The sequence below is a fragment of the Eumetopias jubatus genome, unplaced genomic scaffold (assembly GCF_037043125.1).
Source record: "Eumetopias jubatus isolate StellerSeaLion01/CBP00866 unplaced genomic scaffold, mEumJub1_p1.0 scaffold_15, whole genome shotgun sequence".
In the NCBI taxonomy this organism is placed as follows: Eukaryota; Metazoa; Chordata; class Mammalia; order Carnivora; family Otariidae; genus Eumetopias; species Eumetopias jubatus.
The window spans coordinates 85,014,506-85,028,210 of NW_028274821.1; the positions used below are offsets into that span (position 1 = coordinate 85,014,506).

At 39.6% G+C, this 13,705-nt stretch overlaps 1 protein-coding gene across 1 annotated transcript in view; it reads right to left on the reverse strand.

Moving 5' to 3' along the window:
- SCAI (suppressor of cancer cell invasion) overlaps window positions 1-13,705 on the reverse strand; it is a 128,634-nt gene that overhangs the window by 53,895 nt on the left and 61,034 nt on the right. The window contains exon 3 of the mRNA XM_028107791.2: window positions 10,116-10,247. Within this exon, the coding sequence (XP_027963592.1) occupies window positions 10,116-10,247 (132 nt within the window). The remainder of the gene's footprint in view (window positions 1-10,115; window positions 10,248-13,705) is intronic.

The window sequence follows — 13,705 nt, forward strand, 5'->3', positions numbered from 1 at the left end:
ATCCACAGGCCACTGGCATCCGTACAGGAAGAGACGGAAGAAACAAATGCGACATCTGATGGACCTGCAAAGAAGAGAAGTCCCCCAAACAGCCAAGATGTATTCACCAGAAAGCACAGTGGACCATTCTGAGAATGGAAGCTAAAAGTGGGAGGAATTTTGCCTGAGTCAAGAGCCGTATGTGGGTACCGAGTCCTTGAAAAGTGGCCCATCTGAACTGAAATGTATGTAAGTATAAAATATTCAGTGTATTTCAAAGACTAAGTATGAAAAAAAGAATGTAAAAGATCTCAATAATTTTTCTATATTGATGATATGTTGAAATAAAGTATTTTAGATATACTGGATCAAACAAAATACATTACTAACATTAATTTCACTTATTTTTTTTTTTACATGCTTAAGATCCGGCTACTAGAAAATCACATTTGTGGCTCATATTAAATTCTTATTAGTCATTGCTTCCCTAGATCACGTGGTCAAGATCTGCTGCACTCTGGTGGCAGGCTACCTCAAATGCACATGCAATTCTTTTTGAGTGGTAAGCCACAGAAAACAAAAGCATTCATCACAAGCTTGTACAGGTAGTTTAAGTATCATCTCTGAAATCACATATACTTTACTATTACCAGTTTGCAGAACCTGTCTCTAGGAAAATACTAATTTTTTGAGGAAAAAAGAGAAGGGCAGAAAAAGAGGGAAGAAAGAGGAAGGAGGGAGTGGGGGAGGGGAGGAAGGGAACAAGGGAGCAAACCCTTAACTTCCCAGTTACCCTTTCCTGTTTAGGAACCAGGGCATCCTAAAAATAGGCTTTTCAAGAAAGCATTGTAGGGGATTTCTTCTTTAATTTGAAATACTGGGAGCATATTTACTCAAAATAATTTCTACAGTTATTTTTATTTAACACCATTACACTTCACTTTGGTATACTTCTCTGTCAAGATATATATATATATATATATTTATGGCCTCCGATACTTATTTTGGCCATGTGTATTTGCTTCTCCAGAGTCAAATAATCAGTGATTTGGAGGCCTCTGTTGTCTCAAAGCACCAGAGGTCATGCATATCACTGGTAGACACAGCTGTGTATCTCAAATACATGCCTCAAGATGCTGCCTTATATAATCCCAACAAGGATTCCATTCTGCTCTAGCAGTCTTAGTCACCATGGTAACTGGAACCCTGCAAGCACTTGGGCTTTTGATCATTTTCTGACAGTATTCAAAGATATTTCTAACATTATTCTCACTTCATTACTACTGTAAGTACATGCAAGAGCTACTAAAAGAAAAACACCACTCATTTTATCCATTTCTCACTGTCTTGGACTATGTTTTCTTATAGTGAGTGGAAAGAACTTATTTATTATGCACATAATATAAGAAGATATTTTCAGTCAAGAAAAACACTTCATTAAGATATTCATGTCTAGGAAAATCAAAAGGCTCTGACAAGTAAGATGAATGACTTAATATAAGGTGGAAAGACACACCTTCAAGAATAAAAAGGGAATTTATTATACCCAAGATATTATATAGAAACTCTGAAGCCTTTCATGTACTGAAATGAACATTTTTGCTCTGCTCATAAGGAGTTTAAAAAGTCCAAATGAGAGAGAATACAAGGGTGTTGTTGAGGTGCTATATGTTCTATTTCTTCATCCAAGTACAAACCACATAGATGTGCTCTGTTTGTAAAAAACACACTTAAAGGGGCACCTGGGTGGCTCAGTCATTAAGCGTCTGCCTTCGGCTCAGGTTGTGATCCCGGGGTCCTGGGATCGAGCCCCACACCGGGCTCCCTGCTCAATGGGAAGCCCGCTTCTCCCTCTCCCAACTCCCCCTGCTTGTGTTCCCTCTCTCACTGTGTCTCTCTCTGTCAAATAAATGAATAAAATCTTTTTAAAAAACCACACTTATAATATGTGTACTTGTCTGAAAGCATATTACACTGCACTGTAAGTTTAATAACTAGTTTGTGAACTCAAGAAAAAAGTGGGGGCACAAGGGTGGCTCAGTTGGTTAAGTGTCTGACTCTTGATTTTGGCTCAGGTCATGATCTCAGGGTCGTGGGATCAAGCCCCACATTGGGCACTGTGCTGTGAGAGAGGACTACTTGGGATTCTCTCTCTCCCTCTGCCCCTCCACACTGCCCCCCAGGCTCTCTCCAGCTCTCTCTTTCTAAAAGAAAAAAAAAAAAAAAAGCAAAAACGCAAAGGACAGCTAGCCAGAAAATTAGCACTAACAGCGAAAGGAATGTTGGGAATGAAGGGACCCATGTTAAAGGCCATGCTACTCCAGGTGGGTCTCCACTGTCCCCAAGTCCCAAAGCTGGTCCAGACCACCACAATGTATTTCTTATTCTCTATAAACACTGTGATCCTGTCTTCTACTCAGACTAACACAACTAGAAGGGGGGAAAACAACCAAAAAAACTTTTTTTCATTTTTCCCAAAGAAATCTTCTCTGTTTTAAAAGAAATGCATAAAAACTATATCAACTCTTGAAAGTAGAGAGGTGCTTTTTTTTTTTTTAAAGATTTTATTTATCTGACAGAGAGAGACACAGCGAGAGAGGGAACATAAGCAAGGGGAGTGGGAGAGGGAGAAGCAGGCTTCCCGTGGAGTAGGGAGCCCGATGCGGGGCTCGATCCCAGGATCCCAGGATCACGACCTGAGCCGAAGGCAGACGCTTAATGACTGAGCCACCCAGGTGCCCAGTAGAGAGGTGTTTAATTCACATAATTCTAAGAGCTTCTTTGGAGAGGGAACGGGAGAGCAGTGTGGACAAGAATGCCACACACCCCACAACCCACCACCCCAGGGAACTCTAACATGACCTACAGAACTGATAAACAGAGAGAGGCCTTTCCAACCAAGATCTAAAACTGGTAAGTCAAAAAATGGGCAGAAGACATGAACAGACACTTCTCCAAAGAAGACAAACGAATGGCTAACAGACACATGAAAATATGTTCATCATCATTAGCCATCAGGGAAATTCAAATCAAAACCACATTGAGATACCACCTTACACCAGTTAGAATGGCAAAAATTGACAAGACAAGAAGTAACAAATGTTGGAGAAAGGGGAACCCTCTTACACTATTGGTGGGAATGCAAGTTGGTACAGCCACTATGGAAAACAGTATGATGGTTCCTCAAAAAGTTAAAAATAGAGCTACCCTATCACAGCAATTACACTACTGGGTATTTACCCCAAAGATACAGATGTAGTGAAAAAAAGGGCCATATGCACCCCGATGTTCACAGCAGCAATGTCCACAATAGCCAAACTGTGGGAGGAGCGGAGACGTCCTTCAACAGATGACTGGATAAAGAAGATGTGGCCCATATATACAATGGAATATTACTCAGCCATCAGAAAGGATGAATACCCAACTTTTACATCAACATGGATAGAGGGGCACCTGGGTGGCTCAGTCGTTAAGCGGCTGCCTTCGGCTCAGGTCGTGATCCCGGCGTCCTGGGATTGAGCCCCGCATCGGGCTCCCTGCTCCACGGGGAAGCCTGCTTCTCCCTCTCCCACTCCCCCTGCTTGTGTTCCCGCTCTCGCTGTCTCTCTCTCTCTGTCAAATAAATAAATAAAATCTTAAAAAAAAAAAACATGGATGGGACTGGAGGAGATTATAAGCTAAGTGAAATAAGTCAAATAGAGAAAGACAATTATCATATGGTTTCACTTATTTGTGGCACATAAGGAATAGCAGGGAGGACATTAGGAGAAGGAAGGGAAAAATGAAGGGGGGGAAATCAGAAGGGGAGACGAACCAGGAGAGACTATGGACTCCGGGAAACAAACTGAGGGTTCTAGAGGGGAGGGCGGTGGGGGGATGGGTAAGCCCAGTGATGGGTATTAAAGAGGGCACGTACTGCATGGAGCACTGGGTGTTATATGCAAACAATGAATCATGGAACACTATGTCAAAAACTAATGATGTATTGTATGGTGACTAACATAATAAAAAAAATTATTAAAAAAAGATCTAATACTGAACAAAGCACTTTAATTTATACAAACAAGCACAGAAAATATACACCCTACATGTACCAGACACTTTGAGAAAATCAGCCCCCAAATATATTTGGTCTTTGGTTAGGGACTGAACTAGGCACTAAGAGCAAACAGTCCCCACTAAGAGTTAATATGGTATACAGAACATCAATGAAATATGGAATTTTTGATAAATCAAGATCATAAAGGGCATACTATTTTTACAATTTATGCTTTTTCATTTAACCATGTATCATTTAACCATATACCGATATATCCCTTTCATTTACATATCCACCAAAATCTTTTTAACAGAGCTATATTATTCTATGTTTGTGTGTATATGTAAAACAGATTTTCTTAAAAAGTGAAAAAAAACAGGAAGAGAGTCTAAGTACTAATCTCTCAGGAACTACTGACCTGTGCCACCACTAGCCACATTCCTCTCAAACAGCAACCCAAAAGCATTCAGATAATATGTATTCTTGACTCATCATATTTATCATAGAAATAATTATGGCTGTTTAAAATAAAGAGAGTCCTGCACACAAAACACTGAAAATAAATCCCTGATGAATTTGCTTACCCATTCTTCTAGGTCAAAATTTATTATTATTAGTATTGCCAAATTTTAAAATAGCACTTTACAAAGTACTACTCCACATCTGGGAGGCAATCAATACATTAGTATAGAAAATACTGCTTTCTAGGTAGCAATTTATGATACCTGAAAGTTACACATATATACTGACAAAATTACTGACTTAACAAATGAAGAAGGGAGATTTCAAACTGGTGGGACCTCTTCTGTCTTTATATACGGAGTATTTTAGAGAACAAGAGTCAAAAGGATTAATTCTTGAACCCGATATAGTTTCAAGTGCTCAAGAACGAAACTGAAATAGGCATCATAGGCATATTATAATAAATTTCTGCAACAATGAATAAATAGTCCTAAAGATTAAATCTCACGCAACTTTCTCCATGTATTAGGGTTTCCTACCATCCCTACAGACTCAATTTTACTCTGTAATTACTTTAAAACTAAATAAAATAAAATCAGAATAAAATCAGTGTGATCATTAAAATGGCACTTAAAAAAAAAGATCAAAATGAGACCCGTTTGAGCTGGTAAAATACATTTGCACAATCGAAACATTTCAAAAAAAGATTGAAATGAAACAATTCAATTCTAGTTAGTGGCTTTTTTTTTTTAAAGACTTATTTATTTTAGAGAGAAAGACAGTGAGCGCACGTGCATGTGAGCAGGGGGAGGAGCAGAGGGAGAGAGAGCGAGTATCTCAAGCAGACTCCTGTTGAGTGCCACACCTGATGCAGGGCTCGATCTCATGATCCCAAGTTCATGACCTGAGCCAAAATCAAGAGTTGGGACACTCAACAGAGCCAAGCAGGCACTCCTAGTTAGGAGGGGTTTTGGATACCATATATACTGTCATCATGTGGCCTAAAGATAAAGATGTACTTAAAAGTGATTTCCGGGGGCCTGGGTGGCTCAGTCATTAAGCGTCTGCCTTCGGCTAAGGTCATGATCCCAGGGTCCTGGGATCGAACCCCACATCGGGCTCCCTGCTCGGCCAGGAGCCTGCTTCCCTCTCTCCCTCTGCCTACCCCCGCTTGTGATCTCTCTCTCTCTCTCTGTGTCAAATAAATAAATAAAATCTTAAAAAAAAAAAGTGATTTACAAACTGAAGGGTGCTATGTGGAAATGTATGTGTTACTGTTACTGTTGTAGTAGTTACAGAGTGATTTTAACCAGGCAGAGAATCTCTAGCAGGAGATTACTTGAACTTTATGATTCATTTACAATTCAGAATCAGATTAGGAAAATAATTCCTTTTTTAAGAAGGGAAATGCCATTGCTAAATTCAATAGGCTTCTCAGACCTACTGAGTGAAAACATACTCATACTATACTCATTCTTATATTCAAATAAGAATATACAGAGAAGCTAGTAAACTTTGGGTCAAATATGTTAATACCTAGTTAGTAAAAAGCAGTATAGCAAAAAGTGCTGATATGAAATGACAAGATGAAATATGTCTCATAAATAGTAAATGAATAAAAAAAGAAATATGGCATTTAGTGGACAAATTTCAGAGACATTTTCTGAAAGTGATGAAAAAAGGAATTGAGATGAAAATCAAAAGAGACTAGATTGTTGCACAGGGTTTGGGCTGAATATTCAATCTAAGCATTACAAGTATAAGCAAGGAGGGAGAACAAGGAACAAGAAAGAAAAATATGAAAGAAATGCAATAATCAATTGAAAAAATATGTTTTTTGATTTTAAAAATGTCTAAGACCTCACACCATACACAAAAATTAACTAAAAATGGTTCACAGATCTAAATATGAGTGAGCAGCCTAAAAGAACAAAACAGGAATAAATCTTGATGACTTCAGGTTAGGCAATGATTTCTTTTTTTTTTTTTTTAAAGATTTTATTTATTTATTTGAGAGAGCGAGAATGAGAGAGAGAGAGCACATGAGAGGGGGGAGGGTCAGAGGGAGAAGCAGACTCCCTGCTGAGCAGGGAGCTCGATGTGGGGCTCGATCCCGGGACTCCAGGATCATGACCTGAGCTGAAGGCAGTCGCTTAACCAACTGAGCCACCCAGGCGCCCTAGGCAATGATTTCTTAGACACAGCACTAAAAGTACAAACAATGAAAGAGAGTAATAACAAGTGGGACTTTACTAAAATAAAAGCTTCTCTGCTTCAAAGGACATATTAAGAAAGTAGAGAGACAGCCCATTGAATGGAAAAATATACATTTGTAGATCATTACATCTCCCGAAGGACTTATATCCAGAACAACTATAACTTAAGAAGATAAATAACCCAATCTGATGAATGATCAAAGGATAAGAGTAGACATTTGGCTGAGGTGCCTGGGTGGCTCTGTTGGTTAAGCATCCGACTCTTGATTTTGGCTCAGGTCATGATCTCAGGGTCATGAGATTAGCCTTGCGTCGGGCTCCAGGCTGGGTGTAGAGCCTGCTTGAGATTCTCTCTCTCTCTCCCTCTGGTCCTCCTTCCCCTCAACTTGAGCTCGCTCTATCCTCCCCAAAAAAGAAAAAGGACTTTTGGCTAATACACACATGAAAAGATGCTCAACGTCATTAGTCACTAGGGAAATACAACAAAACCACAATGAGATACCACCTCACACCCACTAGAATGGCTCTCATCAAAAGGACAGACAATAGGGGTGTCTGACTGGCTCAGTCAGTGGAGCATACAACTTTCAATCTCAGGGTTGTGAGTTCAAGCCCCATGATGGGTGTAGAAATCACTTAAAAATAAAATCTTGGGGCACCTGGGTGGCTTAGTCAGTTGAGCATCCAACTCTTGATCTCAGCTCAGGTCCTGATCTCAGGGTCATGAGTTCAAGCCCCGTAATGGGCTCTATGTCAGGCATGGAGCCTACTTAAAATAAAATCTTAAAGGGGCACATGGCTGGCTCAGTCGGAAGAGCATGTGACTCGATCTCGGGGTCGTGAGTTCGAGCCCCAGTTGGGTGCTGAGATTACTTAAATAAATTAAAAAAACTTAAAAAAACAATGAAATCTTAAAAAAAAAAAAGACAATAACAACTGCTGGTGCGATGTGGAGACACTGGAGCCGTCATACGCTGCTGGGCGTGCAGCCTCTTTGAAAAAGTCTGGAAGTTCCTCAAAAGGTTAAACATAGAGTATCATATGACCCAGTAATTTCACTCCAAGGTATGCACTCAAAGGAACTAAAAACGTATGTCCACACAAAACCTTGTACAAAAATGTTCATAGCAGTATTATTTGTAACAGCCAAAAAGTGCAAAATAACTCAAATGTCTATCAACTGATGATTAGATGGACAAAGTGTGGTAAATCTATACATGGAATATTAATCTGTAATAAAAGAAATGAAGTACTGATACATGTTACTAGATGAACCTGAAAAACATGTTAAGTGAAAGAAGCCAGTCCAAAAGACCACACATTGTATGATTCTCTTTATATGAAATATCCTAAATAGGGAAATCTATAGATACAAAAAGTAGATTAGTGGTTGGGTCCCAAGGGCTGAGGACTGGGGAAGGGGGTAGTCACAGCTAAGGGGTATGAGGTTTCTTCTGGGGATGGTTAAATGTTCTAAAATTAGATGGTGCTGATAGTACCCAGCTCTGTAAGGATACTAAACCACTTAACTACAAACTTTGGGTGAATTTTATTATATGAAATACAGCTCTATAAATTAGAAGGGAGAGGAGGAGGGGAAGGGGACCGAGCTCCTATGACCTTGTTAATGTTTTAAGAGTTGAGAATAAAAGAGTTTGGGAGTCACAAAGGATTTTCATGCAAACTTTTAAATGCCTTCTCACTCTTTAAATCTACTACCACTTTAACTTTTTTATTTGCCTTAATTTCAACAAGCACACAGAGGTGTGTGGGAAATTTGCTTAACAAATATGCTAAATCTGAGGCTACAGATTTGTGTTTTTCTAATTTCGTCACAGACTATTTGATGGCAGGGATTGGTTGTTTTATCTTTAAATTATCTGTACCCAATGCAGAATGTGGCACATACTGGGGCTCAAGTAAATGCTGAATAAATAAGGTTCACCTGGATAATACTGGAGACCAAAGAAGAAAAAAGTCTAAACATGTAAATTTTAAAGATTTACAGGGCACCTGGGTGGCTCAGTCGTTAAGCGTCTGCCTTTAGCTCAGGTCATGATCTCAGGGTCCTGGGATCCAGCCGCATCAGGCTCCCTGCTCAGTGGGGAGCCTGCTTCTCCCTCTCCCACTCCCCCTGCTTGTGTTCCCTCTCTCACTGTCTCTTGTCAAATAAATAAATAAAATCTTTTTAAATTTTTTTAAAAAATTTTAAAGATTTATGATATTCCAGGGGAAAAAAAGAAGACTTAAAACCTAGGCTTTACAATTCATTTTTTAAATTTTAATAATGAAAATAATTCTTTAAAAAGATGCAATTAATCTGATTATTAGCAAAAGCAAAAGCAGATCTCAAAGATTCTTCTGTAGCACAAAATAGGAAGCAGCAGAGTGCAGGAGTTAACACTGTCCTTGTAATCCTTCATTTAACAAATGTTTATGAAGGGGCGCCTGGATGGCTCTGTTGGTTAAGCAACTGCCTTAGGCTCAGGTCATGATCTCAGGGTCCTGGGATCAAGCCCTGCATGGGGCTCCCTGCTCAGCAGGAAGCCTGCTTCTCCCTTTCCCATTCCCCCTGCTTGTGTTCCCTTTCTCGCTGTCAAATAAATAAATAAAATCTTTAAAAACAACAACAACAACAAACAAACAAATGTTTATGAAGCATCTGCAGTGAGCCAAACCCTGGCTTACATACTACGGAAACTGTGACAAACAGGATTCTGCTCTTACAACCATTTAATTTTAGGTAGGAAGACATTATAAAGCAAATTAATAAAATCACTCACGACAGTGATGAGTTTTATTAAAAAAAAAATTAGGGCTGCCTGGGTAGCTCAGTTGGTTAAGTAACTGCCGTAGGCTCAGGTCATGACCCCAAAGTCCTGGGATAGAACCCCTTATCAGGCTCCCTGCTCAGTGGGGAGTCTGCTTCTCCCTCGCCCTCTATACATTCCTACCCCCTGTTCGTGCTCTCTCTCTCTCTCTCTCTAAAAATAAATAAAATCTTAAAAAAATTAAATGAATACAGGGATAAAGTAATTGAAAATATAGCTTTAGATAGTGGTCATGGAGGATTCATTTGATGATCCTGTAATTATCTTTATAATTGTAAATGTCTTCTTAAAAGATACATTAACTTCAATACCCCAATGTGTAAAATCAGATATAAATCAGGTATGATGCGGAACAATGTATATAAAACCATCTAACAAAATAGTTCTTCTCAACTTGAATAAAAAAATAGGAATTATCCTTTCTCCTACTGTTTTTTCATCTGAGAATCAAGTGTGTCAAAGAAAAAAGCATGATAACCTCTAATACAGGTATTTACAAAACAGTCTACCCATAACTTTCAGAAACTTACCACATACCAGCCATGGAAAAAAATACAGAAAAGTTTAAAGCATCAAGAGTCCACTAACCTTAATCCATTGAACAACTGCTTAGACTTATCCAGAAGGTAACAAAAATCTGTAACTGTTTTCCTCTCTCCCTGTGGGATATCATCTTCAGCACCTCCAGAGGACATGATTTCGTTAAGTGCAAATTCAGTCCTGTAAGAAAACATATGTCCATTTATCCAGTAGGTGAAAATAAAAAGAGAAACATATCTTAGTTATATTATCTGATAGCATTTTTTTCAAGATAGATATAGAATTCTTCTGATCACAAATCATCAAAATAAGGTAAGTGCAAGATGGTGTGGGAAAACAATCTCATATTGTCAGTACGAATGAAAACTGGTATATCTGTATTGGAAAGTAATTTTTGTAATATTCGTTCATCCAAAAATCATAAATTTGATGCCTATTATGTTCCAAGTCCTCCTCTACATGGTTAAGAATCAAAAATGTTGATCTTTCTGACCTATTTATCTATTTGATCCATTCTGTAAATCCATCCTCAAAAATGATCTATAAATGTAAAACACTTTATCTATAAAGATATTTATTTCAGTATCATAATATTTAAAAGGTTGATAACAACCTAAAAGATATATTTTTAGGTTGATAACATAAAATTTTTAGGTTGATAACAACCTAAAAGAACCAAAGAGGGCAATTATCAAGTGCTTCACAGGGGCACCTGGGTGGTTCAGTCGGTTAAGTGTCCGACTCTTGGCTTCAGCTCAGGTTGTGATCTCATGGTTATGAGATGGAGCCCCACATCGGGCTCTGTGCTCAGCATGCAGTCGGCCTGAGATTCTCTCCCTCCCCCTCTGCCTCTCCTCCTGCTTGTGTGCTCTCCCTCTCTCAAATAAGTATTTTTTTATTAAAGATTTCATTTATTTATTTGACAGAGAGAGAGAGAGCACAGGTAGGCAGAGCAGCAGGCAGAGGGAGAGAGAGAAGCAGGCTCTCCGCCGAGCAGGGAGCCCGATGTGGGGCTCGATCCCAGGACCCTGGGATCATGACCCGAGCCGAAGGCAGCCACTTAACTGACTGAGCCACCCAGGTGCCCCAAAATATTTTTTTAAAAAGTGCTTCACAGAACACTAACAACTGCATTCTACCCTATTACTAACTTAAAATTATATTTGAGGTAAGGCAATAATATGCAGAAACCTCAGTGTAAAAAAGATACAGAAACCACACATATACACACATATATATTAAAGCTGTATTTTGTTAAATCCAAATTACCTTCATATGTAATCAATCATGGTAATCAGCCATCTTAAAAACAGCAAGTTGCTGGACAGTATGTATAGTATGAACCTATACTAAACAAAGAATTCATTTGTGTTTAAATATGGACAGAAATCCCTGGAACAATGCAGAGACATCTGGTCCCAATGTAGGGTGAAAATACAGGCACAGCAGACAAGAGCCAGACACCAGAGATGAGAGTTAGGGTGTGGTGCAGTTATTCTGGTAAATATTTTTCTCTCCAACATTTTCTTGAACAAGCAATTATGGTTACAGGGCAGGAAGATTGTCAGCAAGCCTAAAAATGTCAAAGGGCTGCAGAGTGACAAGTGGGTGCTGTGGAGCCAGCCAGCGGGGACTTGCATAGATGATACTGGCTGGTCCCTGCATGTTCACATGCTCCCTCTTCTTACCACTGCTTTCTGTGCTCGGTGGGCTAGGAGTTTTCAACAGGGAAACAGACCTTGAAAAGTGCTGGCCTTGGAAGGGGTTTCACAGTGTAATGACCCTGGGTAAGTCTTCTCCCCCAACCCACATAAATTCCAAACGAAAAAAGTAACTTAATAGTAGTAAAACCTGGTAGATTCCACCTTGATCAAATGATCAAAGTGAACAAACCCAAGTCCTGTACCTCTTGATAGGCTGCAATGAGAAGTGTTCTCGGGGCACCTGGGTGGCGTAGTCGGTTCAACATCAGACTCTCAATTTTGGCTCAGGTCATGATCAGGGTCATGAGATTGAGACCCACACTGGGCTCCACACTGCGCGTGGAGCCTGCTTATAGCCAAACTATGGAAGGAGCCCAGATGTCCATCGACAGATGAATGGATAAAGAAGATGTGGTATATATATACAATGGACTATTGTGTAGCCATCAAAAAATGAAATCTTACCATCTGCAACAACATGGATGGAACTAGAGGGTTTTATGCTAAGCGAAATAACTCAATCAGAGAAAGACAATTATCATATGATCTCACTGATATGGGGAATTTGAGAAACAAGGCAGAGGATCATAGGGGAAGAGAGGAAAAAATGAAACAAGAAACCAGAGAGGGAGACAAACCATAAGAGACTCTTAATCTCAGGAAACAAACTGAGGGTCACTGGAATGGAGGGGGGTGAGAGGAATGGGGTGGCTGGGTGATGGACATTGGGGAGCATATGTGTTGTGGGGAGTGCTGTGTATTGTATATAAGACTGATGAATCACAGACCTCTACCCCTGAAACAACATATTATATGTTAATAATAATTAAAGAAAAAAATATATAGAAAAAAAGAAAAAAGAAAAGAAATGTTTACAGAGGGGCACCCGGGTGGCTCAGTGGGTAAAGCGTCTGCCTTCGGCTCAGGTCACAATCCCGGGGTCCTGGCATTGAGCCCTATGTTGGGCTCCCTGCTCAGCGGGGAGTCTGCTTCTCCCTCTCCTTCTCCCTCTGAACTTCCTCCCCACTTGTGCTCTCTCTCTGTCTCAAATAAATAAAAATCTTTAAAAAAAAAAAGATTTGGGGCACCTGGGTGGCTCAGCCATTAAGTGTCTGCCTTCGGCTCAGGTCATGATCCCAACGTCCTGGGATCAAGCCCCGCATCAGGCTCCCTGCTCAACTGGAAGCCTGCTTCTCCCTCTCCCACTCCTCCTGCTTGTGTTCCCGCTCTCCCTGTCTCTCTCTCTGTCAAATAAATAAATAAAATCTTAAAAAAAAAAGATTCTCTCTCTCCCTCCATCCCTCCCTCTCTAAAAAATAAATAAAAAAACAACAACAAAGAAGTGATGTTCCTGCCAAAGATCTAGAGCTTGAATCTAATCATGAGGAAACAGACAAAACCAAATTGGGAGACATTCTACAACATAATCAATGTATAATCTTCAAAAATGTCAAGAAAATGTCTTTTCCTCCAAAGAAAAGGGAAGACCGGGATGCAAAAAAGCCTGATCCTGAATTGGATCTTTCTGCTGTAAAGAATGTTACTGGGACAGCTGGAAAGCCTGAGTGGGGTCTGAGAACTAGATGGAAGTAATGTATTCACTGTTGAGAAGAAAAACTATTAAACCTTACCAGTAATCAACAAAATACAACAAAGTGAGCCCATTACAAATACACTGATTATAGCAGTTGACAATGCACTGAAACCATCATATTTGCCAGGGGCAGTGTAAATTAAATTAGTTCAGACCCTGAGATTCACTGAATGTATTGGGGAATATATTTATTCTACTAGACCCAGCAATTACACTTCTAGAAATTTATCTTAAGGAACATGTGAACTACCACTACTACAAATTACTCACAACGCAGGGAACTGGTGAAGGACTACTAGCCAATCACCTACCTCTCTCACACAACTAACTATCCTCCAACC